At 36.1% G+C, this 20,816-nt stretch overlaps 1 protein-coding gene across 4 annotated transcripts in view; it reads right to left on the reverse strand.

Annotated features, from left to right (window-relative positions):
• Positions 1-20,816, reverse strand: part of CFTR (cystic fibrosis transmembrane conductance regulator) — a 190,493-nt gene that overhangs the window by 63,380 nt on the left and 106,297 nt on the right. For all 4 annotated transcript variants that reach the window (XM_021078522.1, XM_021078520.1, XM_021078523.1 and 1 more), the window contains 7 exon segments: positions 20,151-20,245; positions 16,929-17,015; positions 14,726-15,452; positions 11,079-11,207; positions 4,624-4,661; positions 3,961-4,211; positions 438-517 (listed from right to left, as the gene is read on the reverse strand). In XM_021078522.1, coding sequence (XP_020934181.1) covers positions 438-517; positions 3,961-4,211; positions 4,624-4,661; positions 11,079-11,207; positions 14,726-15,452; positions 16,929-17,015; positions 20,151-20,245 — 1,407 coding nt within the window.

Here is a 20,816-nt window from a genome sequence, read left to right on the forward strand (position 1 = left end):
AGGTGCAGTAGTGGGTTAAAGGAATCAGCATTGCAGCAGCTGTAGCTAGGTTGCAGCTGCAGCTCAGATTCAATCCCTGGCCCGTGAACTTTCATATGCCACAGGTGTGGCTGTGAAAAAAACAAAAATCTCACATTTCATGGACAGTGATTTGGGTGGTGCTCTGTTAGACCTCTTAAGTCATTCTCAAATAGAAAGTTATTACATCTAAATGCAGAATTGCCTTGGGTTTGGGTCAGGTAAACTTTTCTGACTTATTAAAGAATTTACTAAATTTATGACTATTTTAAAGATTTTTAACACATTGACAAGATTCACACAGTAAACAGGACTTCAACTATTAATCAAAGGAAAAATAAGAACTCATTTACTACTTTTTCTATTTTTAAAAAAATGTAACAAAGCAAAGACATTTAATAAAACTTAGTTCTACAAACCTGGATGAAATCAAATATAGTAAGAGGCAGGAGATCATCCAAAACTGCTATATCTTTGGAGAATCTATTAAGAATCCCACCTGTAATGTAAAGAAAGGTAAATTCCTCAAAAACTAGTAATCTTAAAAAGACATATCAATATTTGATGAATTTGATAATTTGGATCATACCCAAACCATTCAGAACTCAACAACTAGCACACAATCAGGTACATAAGGACATGGATTTTAGTGTTGCACAAGGATTCTAAGTAACTTGTAGCACAAAAGTTCTAAATAATTCTGTGTTCAAGTTATTATCTCCTACTTTAAAACCTGTATAAAATACAGGTGACTGTAAGATTCTGGCAAAACCCAGTGCCTTTAATTGAGCCCTATCACAAATTAGGTCAGGAATGGGCACTCACCCTGTTACTACAACCTCACACTGGCAAGCGTGTGTTTAATGACAATTTTCTGGATATATCATCATCCTTCCCTTCCATTTGTGTTTTCTGATGGAGAGTCTCCCTCCTTCTGACTTGACTCACCTTTCTGACACAGCTCAGCAGAACCCCTGACTGCTTTCAACCCCTTCCTGCCCACCACGTGAACCTCCTTTGCCATGTTGTGGTTTCTTGCAGTTTAAGCTTCAGGCAGCCTTCTAAATTCCAGACACACATTTCTAAGTCTGATCATTTTTTTCCTTCAATGAAAAAAGTTACATCTGGAGTCTCTATTAGATGCCAGGCACAATGCTAGGCACTGAGTTAACAGAGCTGAATAAGTCTTGCTCCTTGCCCTCAAGGAATTCATTGTCTACAGTGAGTTCAACATATAATTAGATACAATATTACATAGACTGTACAAGTGATATTCAATCTTATCATTTACCCTCCCCCCATTAACTGTAGGATAAAGTCCAAAATCCTTAGTTTAATATTTAATGTTTTTCATAATTTGTTCTTAAACCAACCTAGGTACAAGCTTCCTCTTCTTAAACCTTCTGTTTCAATCTGGTTTATTCTTTTTTTTCTTTTTACTTTTTAGGGCGGAACTATGGCATATGGAAATTCCCAGGTTAGAGGTCAGATTGGAGCTACAGCTACCGGCCTGCACCATAGCCACAGCAACGATTGGATCTGAGCCATATCTGTGACCTACACCACAGCTCATTGCAATGCCAGATGGATCCTTAACACACCGAGGGGGGCCAGGGATTGAACCTGCATCTTATAGATCCTAGTTGGGTTCATTAACCACTGAGCCACAAAGGGAACTCCAGGTTTATTCTTTAAATACTCTTTATACTCTCCTACCTCCTTGCCTTTTCCACGTCATTTCCTCTGCCTAAAAACCCTCTCCCCCTCAATTCTACATGTTCAAATCTATGTCTCCTTCCTGGCCCCACTGAAATCAGCTTCTCCTGCAACGAAGCATCAGCACCAGCTCAAATTCCTCCACCAGCACCCTTCCTCCTCAGGACACATACTTCTCAGGACATACTTTAATATATCTTCTCAGCACTTCGGTGTTACCATAATTATATATCCATGCCATTTAGTCACTTGTATACATGTCTTATATCTTTTTTTCTAGATTGCAAATTGCTAGAGGTCATTGGGACCATGTTACATTTATTTTATATCGCTCTGAGCCCTCAGCAAAAAGATGTATACAGGCATTATTCAATGCTTATTTTTTATATGTCACTATCTCCTAGCCCTTACTAATGATATTTTACTTAGCATGTTTAATTAAACATATTTGTATATCTTTTCATAAATAAACCAAAAAGTGAAACAAATGCTTATGGTATTCTGTATAAAACAATGGAAGTCACTTTGGTAAAAAATACATATATATGTGTGTATGTATATATACACACATATATATGTGTCTGTCTGTGTGTGTGTGTGTATAATTCTGGTGCTTAGTATATTTCAAATGGGAAACAACTGACAGAAAGGGAACAATAGTGGGGAACTGGCATTTATTTTGTGTTGGCTGTGTCACAGGCTTGTAGATGATGACGTTGTTTCATTCTCATAACAATCCTCTGAGAGAATTATTCCTTTCCCTATTTTCCATTATCTCTCATTGCCCATTTCTCACTGCTAGAATCTTAGGTAAATCCCCTATTTTCTCCAGATCTCAGTTTTTCCATTAAAAAACATGAAATCATTGGATCTAGAAAATTTGACATTCCCTTTTAGGTCTTAAATTTCTTAGCTCTAAAACAGAGCGTGGTGATGAGTATACCCAAATAAGGCAAGGGCCTTAGAGACACAAAGGGCTTCAGAAAAAATATAAAGACCTTCCTGAATACTGACACTGAAATGTTGTTATTCAGAAAAAAGGGATGGATAATTCCTGAGCGTTTTAGATACAAATCACTAAAAACATCTCAATCTTGGAATTTATTCTTTCCTTTATAATCAAAGTTTCTGTGTCTACCTCTTCTCCTTTGTCTGAATTGTTCTAGGGCAAGAACTGTATCTTATTCATCTTTTCATGCCAGCCCATGGCTTAATGCCACACAAAGTAAGTGCTCAACAGATTGCTGTAAGAATAAAACTCGGAGATTCCTTGTTAACCTCAGACTCTTTAAATGTGGATTTGTCTAAAGGGGAACCAATAAAATTTATTACTTTCAAAGTATCTTATTGTCCTTAGTGTACAAATTCTTAGTCCCTCTATTTCACTGCTCTTACTTTGTGACCTAATTTATTGTCACTGAGGTATAACTGACAATTAAAATTGTAAGATATTTAAAGTATACAATGTGCTGATTTGATACAGGTATCCACTGTGAAAGGATTCCTCTCACTGAGTTAATGAACACATCTATCTCCTCTCATTGTTACCGTTTTGTATGACAACATTTAAGCTTTACTCTCTTAGCAAATTTCAGTTATACAATACAGTATTATCAATCATAGTCACCAACGTTAGGTCTTCAGCTCTTACTCATAACTGATAGCTTTTGTACTCTTTTACCAATCTCTATGATAGTGTCAAAAATATTTTTAAATACAATAAAAATATTTCTGCATACATTAAATACCCACTTAAAAAAAAAGGAAAGAATTTATAGGATCATCTCTGAACAGTTACATGAAACTAGATTATTCTACCCTATCAAAAGACTTCATTAGTAAAAGAGTTTATATATTTTTGATCGATTCAAATCTTCTCTTTTAAATAACACTATACATCGGCAACGAGATGCCTAGAGGGAATCAATCAAATACCTAGCAGAGGACAACTAACTTAGAAGGGCCTACATCTGCTGCTATAGTCCCATCAGCTGCAGGTTCTATCTAACAAGCTGAGCTACTCTAATTAGTTGATGAAGAAATATGAGGAGCCACAGTATCTGATGGCCTATAATGCTTGAGACATGGACATGCCTGCCATAAGGAAGCTCAGCAAAGTGTAGATGCCTCCATGCACAAGCCAACACTACTACTAGAAAACCAACCAACTCATGGGCCCTTTTCATGGAGGATCAGCAGCTTCATTTTGGACACCTAGTCAAGTACCTGCTTTCAATGTGTTGAGGGTTGACATAGGGGCTTGAAGAACAGAGTGTAACATTTTGCGATGTAAAATTTTCGACACTGTGATTAGAGTATGCACCAGTGGTAAACCTCTGAAGAGTCCCAGAGCAAGCAAACCGTCGGCTACTCCCACGTAAATGTAAAAAACATAGTATGCGCTGGTGCTGGTGATGATTACTGCATAGCTGTTATTTGCACCCTTAGTGCTATTCCCTTTGTCTTGAGGAGATGTTCTGTAGAGCAAAAGGAAATTGTTATTTGGCAACCAAACTTTCCCACTGAATTTCCATTACATATAGATGATGCTGAATTTGAGTCTAAAGCAACACAACGTATTCCATTAACAGAGTGTATGCCTTTAGTCTAAAGGACTTACTATTACAAGAAAGTAGATTTAGCTTTTCACCACTGAAATAGGTAAAACTGATCTTCACTAAACACTCAGAGAAAACTCTGTGCCATATTGTTTTAAATATTTTATTGCATTTTATGGAAACTGAACACAACTAAGTCCTTTAGAAATTGGTAAATAAAAGAACTGAACACTATGGGGAAATGAAGCATAGCGGGTATTAAAATATTTAATAAGACTCAAATAATCAATAGAAACAAAATACAGTTCACAATAGGGCATAGAATACTCACTTTTTAAGCAAACACAACACAACCAAACAAGCAGCCACCTGAAATGGAACAATACACAGTTGATTTTTTTCCAGTATCTTTTCTTATTCTTCTCACACCCACCTCTAATTCTACCACATAAAAATACACACAATTTTATTTTCCTTTGCTTTTCTTTCCTGGATCCAGCAGCTGCAATAATTATTCAAAGAACTACTATTTGAGGTGAGAACATGTTAATAGGAATTCAAATTTCACTGAAAAAAATATTTTTCCATTTCTCTCCTTAATTCAGCAGAAAATATTCATTGACCTTCACAGGAAAGAAAAGATTTCAGTTAAATGTCTGAAATAATAAAGTTTGTTCTTATTTGATTACTCTCAGTTTGCTGGCAGATAACTTATCTGGCTAGTGATTATAAATAATTTATGCCTTTGCTGAACAAAGATTATAAGGGACTCACAACTATAAGATCAATTAATTATTGGAAAAGCTGGGATACACATTTATGAAAGTCAGTAAAAATCTCAACAGTGCAAAAATTCAGTTTATACATAAAGATAAGGGGCATTCAGGTTAAAACACACTATTGGCACTATTTGAGTTTTTTCAGGGTGGAAACTTTCGGCTGAGGAATGAATATTCTATACTGTAACTAAACTAAAAATATTTAACAACTATGATTTTTGAGTTTCTTTGATGCTTAAATGATCTGCACTCTGTTCTATTTCACCTTGGCATTCTAGACGCCTAAACCCTGTGGGGAAACAATCTTGGGATGATCTTGTGATGATACCAACTCAAGATATCAAAATACTTACACAATTGCAAAATTGAAATTATACAATTAGCCCAGTAACAGCTTTACCAAAGAATCAAGTAGAAAAAAGGAGAAATTATAAGTAAAATAATTTGAAACTGAATACAGCATAAAAATAAATAGGGGAGAAATAAATATGTTTCATATAGGATATGTCTTATTTCATACTCAAATCTATCTTAAGTATTTAACAGTACCACATAAAAATTGTGCAGAACATTTAATATTAATTAATAAATTACATTATAAAGTCCTATCCTTTAAAGATTATATAATTTTTAGTTAAATTCACATACCAGGTAGGAGTATAATAATGAAAAATCTAATGGCATTATTCTCACTTTCCTCCTTTTCTTTTTTTATAATGATTTTTATTTTTTTCCATTACAGATGGTTTACAGCGTTCTGTCGATTTTCTACTGTATAGCAAGATGACCCACTCACACATACATGTATACATTCTTTTTTCTCACATTACCATGCTCCATCATAAGTCACTAGATATAGTTCCCAGTGCTATACAGCAGGATCTCATTGCTTATCTATTCCAAAGGCAATAGTTTGCATCTATTATACACATAATCTCCACGCACTGTATTAATAAAAAGAAAACTTCCTTTGTTTCTCGGAAATTCAAGTGAATTCAAAATGACAAGAAACTCAGCAATAATCTAGCAATTTCAATAGTCTTTGTTCCAGTACAAATGTTTTCCTATTTCCTAACGCTAATCAAATTACTCAAGAACTTAGATAAGGGTATATTTCTGAGGCACTCTTTTGTCATTATAGTCCTTCTTTGTTCCAACTAGAGAAGTATAAATAGTGTTGGCATTGCCAGCTTTCTCTGAATGGAAGTAGATCCCAGAAACAAATACTTTATAATTTTTACTATGAAACAATAACCAAAGATGTTTTTCAAAGACATGGATCTAATCAGTATAATATAAAGTTATTTCTTGGCCCTTATGAATAGAGACCTCTTGTGGAACCACCAATTCAAATTACTTCTATTGACTGGAACAAAAACATTTCCAAAGACTTGACATATGACTTTGGTAAAAATATCTAGCAATTAAGTTCTAACATTTAAACAAATGACCAATTAAGTTCTAACATTTAATTTCTGAAATGTTTGACATTATAAAGTTCATGCAGTTTATGATAGAGTGACAGTCCTAAAAGATTAAAGAGGAAAAGAAGAAGGGTCTTTATTTCCAGCTTTTTCAGGGTTTTCCATACCACACAGAAAAGAGTGTAGCCTAGATTTACACTGACAGATAGAAACTTCTATAATAATGGAAATGTCCTATATCTGCATTGTTCAATATCATTGCCATATAACACATGTGGCACTTGATCACTTGACATATGACCAGTGTGAGCACCTGAAGAGATGAATTTACATTTTGTTTCATTTTAAATAATTTCATTTAATTTATATGGTCATATGTGGCCAGTGGCTACCAAATAGTGCATGCACAGATTAAAACTATTAGATCTTTAGAGGTGTAGCCAGAGTGTTCATTATATACTCATGCTAGGCATCAGGAATTTGATGATGGTGTTCTTTAGAGTAGATCCATGAATGGCCAAGTGTCGATGCATGAACAATTTTGCAAATGACCCCAAGATGAAAAAGTAGCCAGTATTTAGAAGCTAGGCCACAATTTAAATTATACAGATAATTTTTATATGATTAAAAAATAATGGCATGTTGGGGATACAATATCATAGTACACACAAATGGAGAGAGAAGCCAAGTACCTATATTTGAAAGACTTATTTGCTAAATGAACTAGTTAACATCATCAGAGATGTGAAAGATGAGGTTGATCATGCATGTAGTAAAATTCCAACAGTAAAACACCAACATCAAAAACAGAACCAAAGTAAGAATGTGCTGAAGACTTGGAAGGGACCCTACCACAACATAACCTCACCAGGCACAAGTCTGATGAGCACAACTGAAAAAAACAGGTGTGGACAGAGAAGACAACTGTAAAGGCCAGGTGCAGAAATGGTTGAAAAAATGTGAGTATGAGCAAACAAGGTATAATGGTCCAACATTCTATCATGAAGAACATTAATGAGCTACAAAAAAGACAGTCCTAAATATTTCACTGTGGAGTATGCAGAGGCCTTTCAATATGACTAAAGGTTCTCAATGCTCTGGTTGCTGCGCCCAGTGAGTAAGAGCAATCCCTTCCAGTCATCACACATGTCCCCGCCTCCCTTGGTGAACCCATCCAATCTATTTGCCATATAGCAGAAGAATCTTTTTTTAAAAAATAAATCATATCATATCTTGAAGCCATCTGAAGGCTTCCTGTTGCATTTAAAATAAAACCTAAATTCTTTCCTGCAGCCTGCAAACCTGTTCTGGCCTACTTTTCCAATGTCACCACACGACATGCCTCTCACTTTTCTTTCCCATTCCCCCAATTTGTTGGCCTCTTCTCAGTTTCCATAATTTACCAAACTTTTCTAAGACCTTTGCAATTGCCCCCGTCTCAGCACGTCAGATCCTTCTTAACTTTCAGGTGTCATTTTCTAGAAAGGTCTCTCCCTGTCTACCCTCTTTTGCCCCACCTTTATTTTAGCACACTATTTCCTCCTTCTGGCACTTACTATACTCTGTGATTATTTCCACCAAAATGTATTTATTATCTATCTCCTCCCTCAAAATGTTGTTTCTTAAGAGCAGGGAGGAGCCATCTGTCCTCTTTCCCATTGCACCCTCAGTGCCTAGAACAATACCAGGTAAACAGTAGGCAGCAGTCTCTCTGTACGTAATAAATAAAGGGAGGGATGGATAAGAGGATACTTAAATAAAAAACACAAATGTCAACAGAGAGAAATTATAACTAACAACATAGAAAACCTTTTAAAAAGCAGATGATGGAGTTCTCTTTGTGGTTCAACGGGTTAAGAAGCTGCTATTGTCTCTGTGAGGATGTGGGTTCCATTCCTGACCTCGCTCAGTGGGTTAAGGATCCATTGTTGCCACAAGCTGTGGTGTAGGTCACAGATGTGGCTCAGATCCAGCATGGCTGTGACTGTGACATAGGCCTGCTGCTGCAGTTCCAACTTGATCCCTAGGCTGGGAACTTCCATATGCCACAGGTGTGGCCATAAAAATAAAATAAAATGACATAAAAAGATACGTTTTTGCAATAACTGTGAATGCTCGACTAATAGTGGGAAGTTATACAACATTTACATCCTCCGTAGTAGTTTGGCTTCTAGCCTGAGAACAAAGGACCACAATCTTCTCGAGTAAATGAGCTAATAATATTGCATACATGTGCAGCAGCCCAATGCTCAATTTCTAATTAATTAATCAACTATACATTATGTTGAAAGGTGCATAAGTTCAGTTCTATGGCTCTGCATGGGACAAAGATCCCGTAAGTGAACATTAATCACCACAACATTCCAGATTGGATCATTTTTTCCATAAAACTTAATGAAGACATTCAAGTAATGTTGACCTTTCAATGCAGGGATTCAAATCAATAACAAGTAGAAAGGGCTGATTTGAGATTAAATGTGGCAAAGGACTGAGTTTCATTCACATTAATGTTGATCATTTGGTATGACTGGCAAAGATTAATGAGGTAAATTGGAAATATATTTTAATGCAATTTTATTACTCATGTGAGAGTGTCAAGTTACCCCACCCCAATTTTTATTAATGTACAGAAGTAATTATTGAAAATTTCACTGTATCTGCTGTGGACTTGTTTACTTTGAACTACCCTGAGTATTATAATGATGATAGACATTAAGGATACTAGTGAGAAAAGCAACTAAGCATTGCTCACTAGGTGCCAAGCGCTACAGTTAATGCTTTATAATCATGATACCTCTCAACCCAGAAAAATGGCCCATGACAAACTAGTATATATAGGATGGATAAACACCAAAGTCCTACTATATAGCACAGAGAACTACATTCAAGAACTTATGATAACGTGTAGTGGAAAAGAATATGAAAAATAAGGTGTGTGTAACTGAGTCATTTTGCTGTATAGCAGGAATTAATACAACATTATAAATCAACTCAATAAGTTTTTAAGACCTATGAAATAGGTACTATTACAACCCCCATTTTACTTTTTTCTTTTTCTTCTTCTTTTTTTTTTGGCCACACCTATGGCATGTGGAAGTTCCCAAGCCAGGGATCAATCTTGCAATCTCATGTCATAGCAGCTACCAGGGCTGCAGCAGTGACAACACAGATCCTTTACCCACTGAGCCACCAGGGAACTCCACAACCCCCATTCTACAGATGAAGAAACTGAGACGCAGAGAGATTGTCCTACTTGTTCCGTTTCACAGTATTAATAACACAGAATTAGAATTCACAGCCAGGCCAGTCTGATTCTAGAGATGGCACTATGCTACATTGCATCTCATGTCAGCCTCCATTTGGCTTATCAATTTAAAATAGTAGTAGAGCAAAAGCAGAAATATCATTGAAAGTCAAAGATCAAATGGAAACTGACAGTTTATAGATAAAGCGGTACGTATAACATTTTTGGTATATACCCTTGGATATTTCACATTATCTTACTTGGTCAGGGAAGAGTGATAATTAATATTTCATTTAGAGGTTAGAAACAGCCTAATAAGAAAATGATGTAGTTAAAAGTTTGGGTGTCAGGTATGTATACAATTATACACCCTCAGGAGAGGCAGTATTTCACCTGGGTCATTTCTCCCCTGAGGTAGCCTGGGCCTTTATGTATCCCTCTAGCCCCAAAGTCACTTCACACCTAGACACCCTTTGCCTGGCCCGTTTTGGCATCGAGAGGCTGCTCCAGATCTAGAGAAAACCCTCATGCACCAACCGGCTTAGGAACCTCTCACCTTGATGCAGAACTGAACTTGTGACCTATTGTGCTATCTGCCCCCCTCTTTTATTTTAACCTGATGATGTGAAGGATGGCAGGGACATGGCAAATGAGACCAGGAAGGTGGCATCGAAGACAAAAGAAGTCTGTAAGAAAATTTGTGATGTGAATCTCTGAAAGTCTTGTTTAAAGTGATTATGATTATAAATCCACCAATATATATTTACTGTATTTTGTGAGGAAATAGGTTTTATTATTATTTTTTTTTGGCCATACCCGGGCCAGGGATTGAATCCATGCCATAGCAGTGACAACCCTTAACCCACTGTGCCACAAGGGAACTCAAAAGTAGTCTTTTAAATGTGGTAATTCACTACTTGCATATTTAATAGTGCAATATCTAGAGTCTAATGAATTCAAAATTCAGTAAAGAATAATTTTAAGTGTTTAATTTCAATCCATATAAAGGCATTCTACTTTGAGGTTTCGAATGTCCCTATTAAAAACTCTTCATGTGAAAGATACATATGTTAGATATGATACATATGAAATAATATAAATAGAAGACCTGTAGGAAACTATACATATCATTTTATAATGTAAAATCACATATATATATATGTGATTATATATATATATATACACACACACATTTAACTACTACTCATAATTTAACTTTAACTATTAGTAATATCTTATAACAGAAAATTCTTATATATATATATATATACACACACACACATTTAACTACTACTCATAATTTAACTATTAGTAATATCTTATAACAGAAAATTCTTACCTCAGCCAGAAAAACAACTAAGCACCAAATCAGCACAAAAATTAAGCTCTTGTGAACAGTAACATATCGAAGGTATGTGTTCCAGGTAGTCACGGTTGGTATGCTCTCCACGTCATCAAAAAAGCACTCCTGAAGGGAAGAATCACAGTTCTTACTGTGACACAACACAGTTTCACACCACCACTGTGGTTTTATTTTGGATGTGTATAAATAAAGGAATATTACTATTTGAAATCAAGTGAATTTCAATTGATTAGTAAACCATAATGAATGACAGGTGATGTCACTCCACAGCCAGTATAATGTCCACTGGAGTAGCAGAGCTTTTTGAAAAATCAAAAACACTGCAATTCTTCAAATTCTGAACATATATCACTGATAATACAACTGTATTATTTTGAGGGCAACTTTACTATTTTAATACTTAACAGTGTCATGCATTTTATCAAATAAATGCACCAATCAGCTGAGCTTCTCAGAACCCTCCTTGATTTATTTCTTTGAGGGGCCATGGAAAAATACAGTTTGGAATTTTGCTAGCTGCAGAGAGGTCTTCCAATGGACCTGAATGCCAAGTGATGTTTATATATTCCTTAGTAGCTAGGACTCTCCTCTTTCCAGCTATGACTTAAATTGTATAATTCTACTCCTCAGAATGTTCCCCTAAAAGACTTCATTGGTTCCTTGAGAGACAGAATTCAATAATTTGAAAGAGAGCAATTCAGAGTTCCCGTCGTGGCTCAGTGGTTAACGAATCCGACCAGGAACCATGAGGTTGCGGGTTCGATCTCTGGCCTTGCTCAGTGGGTTAAGGATCCTGCGTTGCTGTCAGCTGTGGTGTAGGTCGCAAACACAGTTAGGATCCAGCGTTGCTGTGTCTGTCGTGTAGGCTGGTGGTTACAGCTCCGATTAGACCCCTAGCCTGGGAACCTCCAAATGCCACAGGAGCGGCCCTAGAAAAAGCAAAAAGACAAAGAAAAAAGAAAGAAAAAGAGAGAGACAGAGACAGAGACCAATTCCAGATATTCCGAAGGGAAGGAATGGTTTCATTTTTTATAAAGTCAACAAAATTCATACAAAGAAAGGATCCTAGGAAATTGGAATATATACACTAACCAGGAATAAAGGTTTCTGAAGTCAAGCAAACCTGGATTTGAATCTGGACTTTACCATTGATTTCCTAGGAGCTGCATGAATTGAGGCAGCTGAACTCTAAAATTCAGTTTCCTTATCCATAAATGAGGATAATCACAGGTACCTTCTAAGTATATGCTTCTGGCACCAGAAGTGTTCAATAAATAGGAACTATTATCAGTCAAAGTGATCATTTTTAACAATTAAACTTTAAGAATCAGGCTTGAGAGATTCATTCATATTGATATTAAAACCATACAGATAGGAGTTCCCATTGTGGCGCAGTGGTTAACAAATCCGACTAGGAACCATGAAGTTGCGGGTTCAATCCCTGGCCTTGTTCAGTGGGTTAAGGATCCGGTGTTGCCATGAGCTGTAGTGTAGGTCACAGACGTGGCTCGGATCCCGCGTTGCTGCGCCTCTGGCGTAGGCCGGTGGCTGCAGCTCCGATTCAACCCCTAGCCTGGGAACCTCCATATGCCGCAGAAGCGGCCCTAGAAAAGGCAAAAAGACAAACAAACAAACAAAAACCATACAGATAAATTACCTTTTAGGAAATTTTTTTCAAAATTATAGAAACAGGAGTTCCCACTATGGCACAATGGGGTCGCTGGTGTCTCCGAAGCACCAGGATGCAAGTTCGATCCTCAGCCCAGTACAGTGGGTTAAAGGATCCAGCATTGCCTCAGCCACAGCATAGGCTGCAACTGTGGCTTACATCTGACCCCTGGTCCAGGAATTGCATATGTCACAAGGTAGCAGAAAAAGAAAAAAAAATTATAGGAACACTGAAAGTATTTTATTTTTAAATTATCTATTTCTTTTTAAATTTATTTTTCTCATTATAGTCGATTTACAATGTTGTGCCAATTTCTGCTCTACAGTAAAGTGACTCAGTCATATACATACATAAATTTCCTTTCTTATGTTTTTTTTCCTTCCTGGTCTATCCCAAGAGACTGCATATAGTTCCTTGTGCTATACAATAGGACCTCATTGCTTATCCACTCTAAATTTAATAGTTCGCATCTACTAACTCCAAACTTGCAGTCCATCCCACTCTCTCTCACCTTGCCCTTGGCAACCACAGTGGAATATTACTCAGTCATAAAAAAGACAAACTAATGCCATTTGCAGCAACATGGACGGATCTAGAGACTTTCATACCTAGTGAAGTAAGCCAGAAAGCAAAAGACAAATACCATATGATATCACTTATTTGCGGAATCTAAAATATGGAACAGATGATCTATCTAAGAATAACGAACAAACTGAAAACCGAAACAGGTCATGGCCAAGAAGAGCAGACTTGGGGTTCCTGGGGGGAAAAGGGGAGGGAGTGAGATGGATGGGCATTTTGGGGGCTTGGGGTGATGCAAATTGTTATATTTGGAATGGATGGGCAATGGGATCCTACTGTACAGCACAAGGAACTGCGTGTTATTGGGTCACTTTGTTGTACAACAGAACTTACCGAAACACTGTAAATCAACTATACTTTAACAATAACAACAATAATAATAAATAAGTCTACAAATAACAAATGCTGGAGAGGGTGTGGGGGAAAAGAAAACCTCCTACACTGTTGCTGGGAATGCAAACTGATATAACCACTATGGAGAACAGTATAGAGGTTGAATTTGAATATAGATATATTGAATTTCACATACCTTCTTTAAAAGAAACCTGTCCAGAAATCCTATGTATAAAGCAAATTTAGGAGTTCCCATCATGGCTCAGTGGAAATGAATCTGACTAGTATCCATGAGGACACAGGTTCCATCCCTGGCCTCGCTCAGTGGGTTAAAGATCCGGTGCTGCCATGAGCTGTGGTGTGCCCCAGAGGCAGTGCAGATCTGGTGGTGCTGTGGCTGTGGTATAGGCCAGAAGGTACAACTCCAATTTGACCCCTAGCCTGGGAATCTCCATATGCCATGGGTGCAGCCCTAAAAAGACAAATAAATAAATAAATAGTAAATTTAAAAGATTAGAAAGAGTTCAGACTAACTAAATTAAGGCAAGACTGATGTGTACACCAGAATGTTAGTCCTACGGCAAGGCTAGATGTTTATATACCTTTCAGAGGCTACCTGCCTATAGAAATATTTCTTGGTCTTTCAACAACTGAAGTTATTTGTTTATACATTTATTTTCACTCTACCTCTTCCCAAGAATTTTTAAAGTGGTAATGAAACAGATTTATAATCATTCATTATTTTTCTAAATAATAAAAATGATTATCGCTGCTTACTAAAGGACCCAGTACTATCCCTTCCTTTGACTTATAGCCTATGGGCAGAGACATTACAAAAGGAAATAGTTGATTCTCTTACATTTTGAAGATGATTATCTAATTTATGGAGTTCGGACTTTGGGAAATCTTAAAAATAAACCTGATCCTAAATTCAAATTTGAGTAAGTCTGCCATATATTACAACTCACTCTGTGGCCAAAAAAAAAAAAAAAAAAAGTAAATAAGAAACTGAAACACCACACTAATAATTCATACACACCCTTAAATCTTCTTCATTAATTTCTTCACTTATTTCCAAGCCAGTATCTTGCGATAATCGTCTGGAATATATATCTATTTCAGTTAAGTTTGCTTGAGGGACCAGTGACATTTTCCGTGTGGACGTCGCTGTCTTTCGGTGAATGCTTTGACCTTGGTTCACTGAGGAGCGGGTCATGAGGTTCAGAACAGACTGCCTCCGTCGTCCCTGAAACGTGGGGCCAGCGTTGATCACGTTGCTCCGAGGTAGAATTGCCTCCCCATGCTCAGAATCAGGAACTAAGGACAGCCTTCTCTCTAAAGGCTCGCCAGAATCTTCTTCAAAGCCATTCATTTGTAAGGGAGTCTTTTGTACAATTGAAAATTTCCTTATAGAGTTGATTGAATTGAGAATGGAATTCTTCCTTTTTTCACCAAACTCTCCAGTCTGTTTAAAGGATTGTTTTTTTGTTTCGTTCCAGGACACAGAGGCATCTCCTTCTAATGAGAAACGCCGTAAAGTCTCAGTTATGATTGAATTTCTTCGTTCTGCAGTAAATTGGTCAAAAGTATCATATCCCATAAGCTTTGAACTGAAGTCGGGCCGCTGACTTTGTAATTCAGAAAATGTCCCATAAAAATAGCTGCTACCTTCATGTAAAATTAGTATTTTGTCAGCTTTCTTTAAATGTTCCATTTTAGAAGTGACCAAAATCCTAGTTTTGTTAGCCATCAATTTACAGACACAGCTTTAAGAATATAAAAATATACAAAGGTTAATTGATAAATACTTTATTATAATAACATATGTATTGAATTTTAACATTTGATTAATGTATTTTTATACAAAGCCTCTGTCATGTGATGTTATTATTATACTTAAAAAATTCTAAAGGTTAATATTCAATAGGAACTAATTTGGTACCTCTTGAATCATTATTGCATGAAATACTATATTATTGAATTACTATAGTGTGCTACATTGTAAAGTTGAGTGTTAACTGACCGAGAATGAAATCAAATATCTGATATTAAATAAACATTTAACTGAACAAACTCTGGGTCGTGGTTGATTCATCTAGAAAATGAGGGAATTGTTAGATGACCTTTAATACTCCTTAGGGTTTATATTTCTGTGTGTCTTTCTAAAATGTCAGAGCTTTCTTGTTCTTTAAATTCTCTATTCATTTCCTTTTATATTTGAAGTTAACCACCAATTTAGTCCTCAAGAGCTTATATTAAGAGTATTTGCTTTCTTAAAAACACAACCACCATAAACCTGAGACTTGAATAATAAATGTGACCCTCCTCCAACAAATTTTCCCTCTGGTCTAGAAGTAAATCCTGACCAGAGCCATCTAAAGGAGATAAATTTATTTTAGGCATTAAAATATTATATATTATGTAGGAAAAGGCATCATTCTAATGCACAAACACAACTAGCAAACTTTATGTTGATAAGAAGTTACTTATAGTTACAGGACCTAAAAATAATATCACAAATGTTAAATTTAACTCAATTCTGAGAAAGCTATGCTTCTAGGAATAATGTGGCCATTTTATACACACATATATCAACATCCCTATTGATTAAAATCAATCATGGATAATTCTCTTAATAAACTATTATATAGTCTAAGAAGTCAGTTTGAAACTTTGAAGCAAGTCGTATAACTGTTCCTCTTAGCACTTTACATGCATTGAGCCCTAACGGGAGCTCCAATGAAACAGACACCCCAGGTTTGTGTGACTGTGGAGGAGGTTCTGAAGGATGTACTGAGGTAGATGAATGGTCTGAGCATCCACCTACATTACAACATTAAAACATTCCGTTTCTTTGGTTTCTTAAGAAGTTTCTTATCTAAGGAGAAGATAGAATAAAATACTAACACAACAAAAATAAATAGAAATTGTAAGTGTAATAATTAGTTAAAATAATGTAAGCTATGTCCTAAGACAATAATGCTGTAAAAACTACACAGATGGTGATGGTTGAATAGCCATGACAGAAATTGGCTCACCAAAAGATAGAGAAAAGAGGATGTGATCTTGAATCTTGACCATGGAGGGAAAATTGGCCTTGAGTTACTCAGCTACATTACATTCTGCCACACTGAGTCATAATGATGGGCATATTTCTCAAGAAATACTATACAGTCCATGGTAGAAGAGTCATTCTCGCTTGTCTTTTAGCATGAGCATTATAAGTTATTTAAGGAACATACCTTTCAAATATTTCTTTCTCTGTTAAAACATCTAGGTATCCAAAAGGAGAGTCTAATAGGTACAAATCAGCATCTTTATATACTGCTCTAAAAAGAAAATGGAAATTGAAAAATTAGATTCCCTCAATATTTCCCATGTCATTCAATGTAGATGATTTTAACTGAAGAACAAAAAAAGATGAATCGCATATGATGTTTATGGCTTTTCACAATATTCCAAGAGATGCTAAAGCGGTTTTGCTAAATATATGTAACACACACTTGCAAAAGTTACAAACCAAATCACACCATATGTACCATTTTAAATATTACCTTAAAAAAGAAGAAGAAAGAAAGCAAACCTTTTAATAATGATATCTATTTGGAGCCAACCACCATGCTACTTGCTAGGAATACAACGATTAAAAAATTCACAGGCCCTGCCTTCAGAGGTCTTGCATTTTGGTGGGAAGGCAAAGAAGAAAATAGAATGTTTCAATCCTGTAAAATGTCAGAGGCAGCAACTAAATTGCAGCACTTACATGACTTTTTTTTTTTAATGTTTTTCAATGTTGGCTGTTACTAATAAATTGGTAGCAGTGTTGTTATGGCTGTATGATTGATATTGCTTTTTGCTCTTTGTATTCTTAGTTTCTGGACCACACTCATAAAACTTCCACACAAGTGAAGGGTGAAAATTTTGCAATAAAAATCCTTACTCATGTTATTTTCTAAGTTAAAACACCAAATTTTATGAGCAGGTAAAATCTTCATTAAGTTGATCTTGGAAAAGTAAAAAGATGAAGATATGGTCCCATATGCATGGACATGAGATTATTTCTTCACAATATTTAAATTATTTTTTATAATTTTTTTTATTTTCCCACTGTACAGCAAGGGGGTCAGGTTATCCTTACATGTATACATTACAATTACATTTTTCCCCCACCCTTTCTTCTGTTGCAACATGAGTATCTAGACATAGTTCTCAATGCTATTCAGCAGGATCTCCTTGTAAATCTATTCTAAGTTGTGTCTGATAAGCCCAAGCTCCCGATCCCTCCCACTCCCTCCCCCTCCCATAAACTTTAATCAAAGAAATCAAAGAAGATGTAAAGAAATGAAAAGATATTCCATGTTCCTGGATTGGGAAAATCAATATTGTAAAAATGGCCATACTACCCAAAGCAATCTACGGATTCAATGCAATCCCTATCAAATTAAATTTTTCATCTGTGGTTGTTAGTTACTCTACCCCAAACTAACTACATAGGATTTGGTGTTTACATATAACTCTGTAGAAAGGAAACCGTGTTTAGTCAGCAAGTAACTAAAAGAAGTAATATTAATAACTAAAAAACAGAAATGACAAAAAGTCAAGGTAAAATCTAAAAGAGCCTTTGCAGTGTAAATTCTTTTTGAAGACAACATTTAAAAACTAGGTAAACACGTAAAAACATGTAAAAACTAGGTAAAGCCCTCAAGAGCTTTCTTTCCCCACACAATTCTTACTTCTCCCTCTTTCATAACTATGACCACAGTTTCCAAGAGATTAGAAATAACATATTTATCATCCAAACCTGTACAACACATGACAGATCAGAATAGGAATAAACAATTATTTTCATTAATACCTCAAACTATGTACACTTTATAATAAAATCAAATTTTAAACTGACAAATACAAATTCAACTCTCTGCTAAATGTCTGAAGTCATATAGCATATCTTACCTAAATCTGAAATGAAATGCTTCAGGCAAGTCTTACTTTGGCTCACAGATGAATCAGCTTTCATTTATTCAGAAGCCATTATCTTGTCTGTGAATTATCCATATCTATTGATTTATTACTTGACATTGTAATCCCAAGATTAAGGTTTAATGTAGAGCCAAGATGACGTGGTTCAAATTGGATCTCTACCATTGCCCAGTGTGGCTTTTGGCAAGTTAAGATCCAGCTGCCCCAGTTATCTCACGATCTCTTCTACGAAGTGGGGCAACCAATCCTTTTTTGAAGGGTTGATATGGGGATTAAGTAAAATTAGACACACACCTTACACACCCCACCTAAACGAGGACTAAGCAATTACAGATGCTCAGGGAGTTAGTTTCCTGTCCCAGCTTTTGAAAGCATAAGAAAGTAAGGGAAAGAGCCAAAATATCAATAAGTCAATGTGATTTCTTGTTAATAACTTTGGCAACATAAGAATTTTGTTCAAATAAAACTGGAGGAATATTTAACACTCTCCATCATCCATAATTTTTTAAACTGAAAGTTACAGTTTAACCACAAGGTTTTTCTTCTTGACACAAATTAACTACATATGCACTTCTCTCTGACAGCTCAAAATGCTTAGACCAAGAGTATCTCTCCTAAGAGACCTCCCTACTACCCCACAATGTGCTTGTCCTATTTATTTTTCTCTAAAGATTGTGGAATTTAAGCTACGTGACATCATTTGCTTTGCATTTTTGTTATGACATGTATTTGATGAATTACATGAAATTTCAAAATTTATGAAAATTTTGAAAATATATGTTTATTTAAGCCAAGAAGCATAAACAGAAGCCTAGAGCAGGTGTGTACATCATGGGGTAGGATGAGCTAGGGTTGTAGAAAGGACTAAAAAAAATTTAATCTCTTTCCTATTCTAGGGAGAATGCCAGGGTTTTCCAATTGTAGTAAATCAAATCATAAGGCACACAAACATACACACACTAACATAAAGGTATGCATTTTTAAAAAGCCATCAGCTTTACATTATTACCTATAGTTCTTAAAAGTTATTCTTTCTCTCTCTCTCTCTTTCTTTTTTTTTTGTTTTTGTTTTTGTTTTTGTTTTTGTTTTTGTCTTTTTAGGGCCAGCCTAGGAAGTTGGAAGTTTCCAGCCTAGGGGTAGAATCAGAGCTGCAGCTGCTGGCCTACACCACAGCTACAGCAATGCCAGATCCAAGCCATGTCTACGACCTACACTGCAGCTCTCAGCAATGCTAGATTCGTAACCCACTGAGGGAGGCCAGGGACTGAACCTGCATCCTCATGGATACCAGTCAGGTTCGTTACCACCGAGCCACAATGGGAACTCCTTAAGTTATTCTTAACCTGCTAGCTATAAGATCCCAGGCATTGTTTCAACTATGGAAAGAGAATATCAAGAAATAGAGAAACAGCTATATATATATTTTTTTTACATGCATGATATTTACTACAAACGCTTGCTGGACCAATAAAGTGATATTCACCTTGCTAAAGAAATTCTTGCTCGCTGACCTCCACTCAGTGTGATTCCACCTTCTCCCAGAACTATGTTGTCTTTCTCTGCAAACTTGGAGATGTCCTATGACCAAAAATAAAATGTTAGAGAGGAAATGTCAGTATGCCAGATCTGGATTTGAAAGGTACATTTTCCTTCCAATGTAATATCATAGAACAGGCTCTTGCTTTAACCACAGCAGAAATTATGAACACTGCATCTGTTATTTCAAATTCATTTCAATTGGTCAAAACGTTACCGAAATTTTATAAATAAAATTTTCTTTAATTTTTAAAATGTCACTCATAATAAATAAATAAGGATGGGAAATATCAAAAATATTTATGATAAGATAAAGACATGCACATATCATCCATTGTGCTATTAACATGCTAAAGTAGGCTTCCTTTCAGTTTGTTTGCTTAGTTTTTAGGGCTGCACCTGCGGCACATGGAAGTTCCCAGGCTAGGGGTCAAATCAGAGCTGCAGCTGCTGGCCTACACCTCAGCCATACCAATGTGGTAACTCAGCTCCATCTGACACCTACACCACTGCTCAGGGCAATGTTGGATTGATCCTTAACCTGCTGAGTGAGGCCAGGGATCAAACCTGCATCCTCATGGATACTAGTCAGGTTTGTTGCCACTGAAAAATA

This window comes from Sus scrofa, chromosome 18 (assembly GCF_000003025.6).
Source record: "Sus scrofa isolate TJ Tabasco breed Duroc chromosome 18, Sscrofa11.1, whole genome shotgun sequence".
In the NCBI taxonomy this organism is placed as follows: domain Eukaryota; kingdom Metazoa; phylum Chordata; class Mammalia; order Artiodactyla; family Suidae; genus Sus; species Sus scrofa.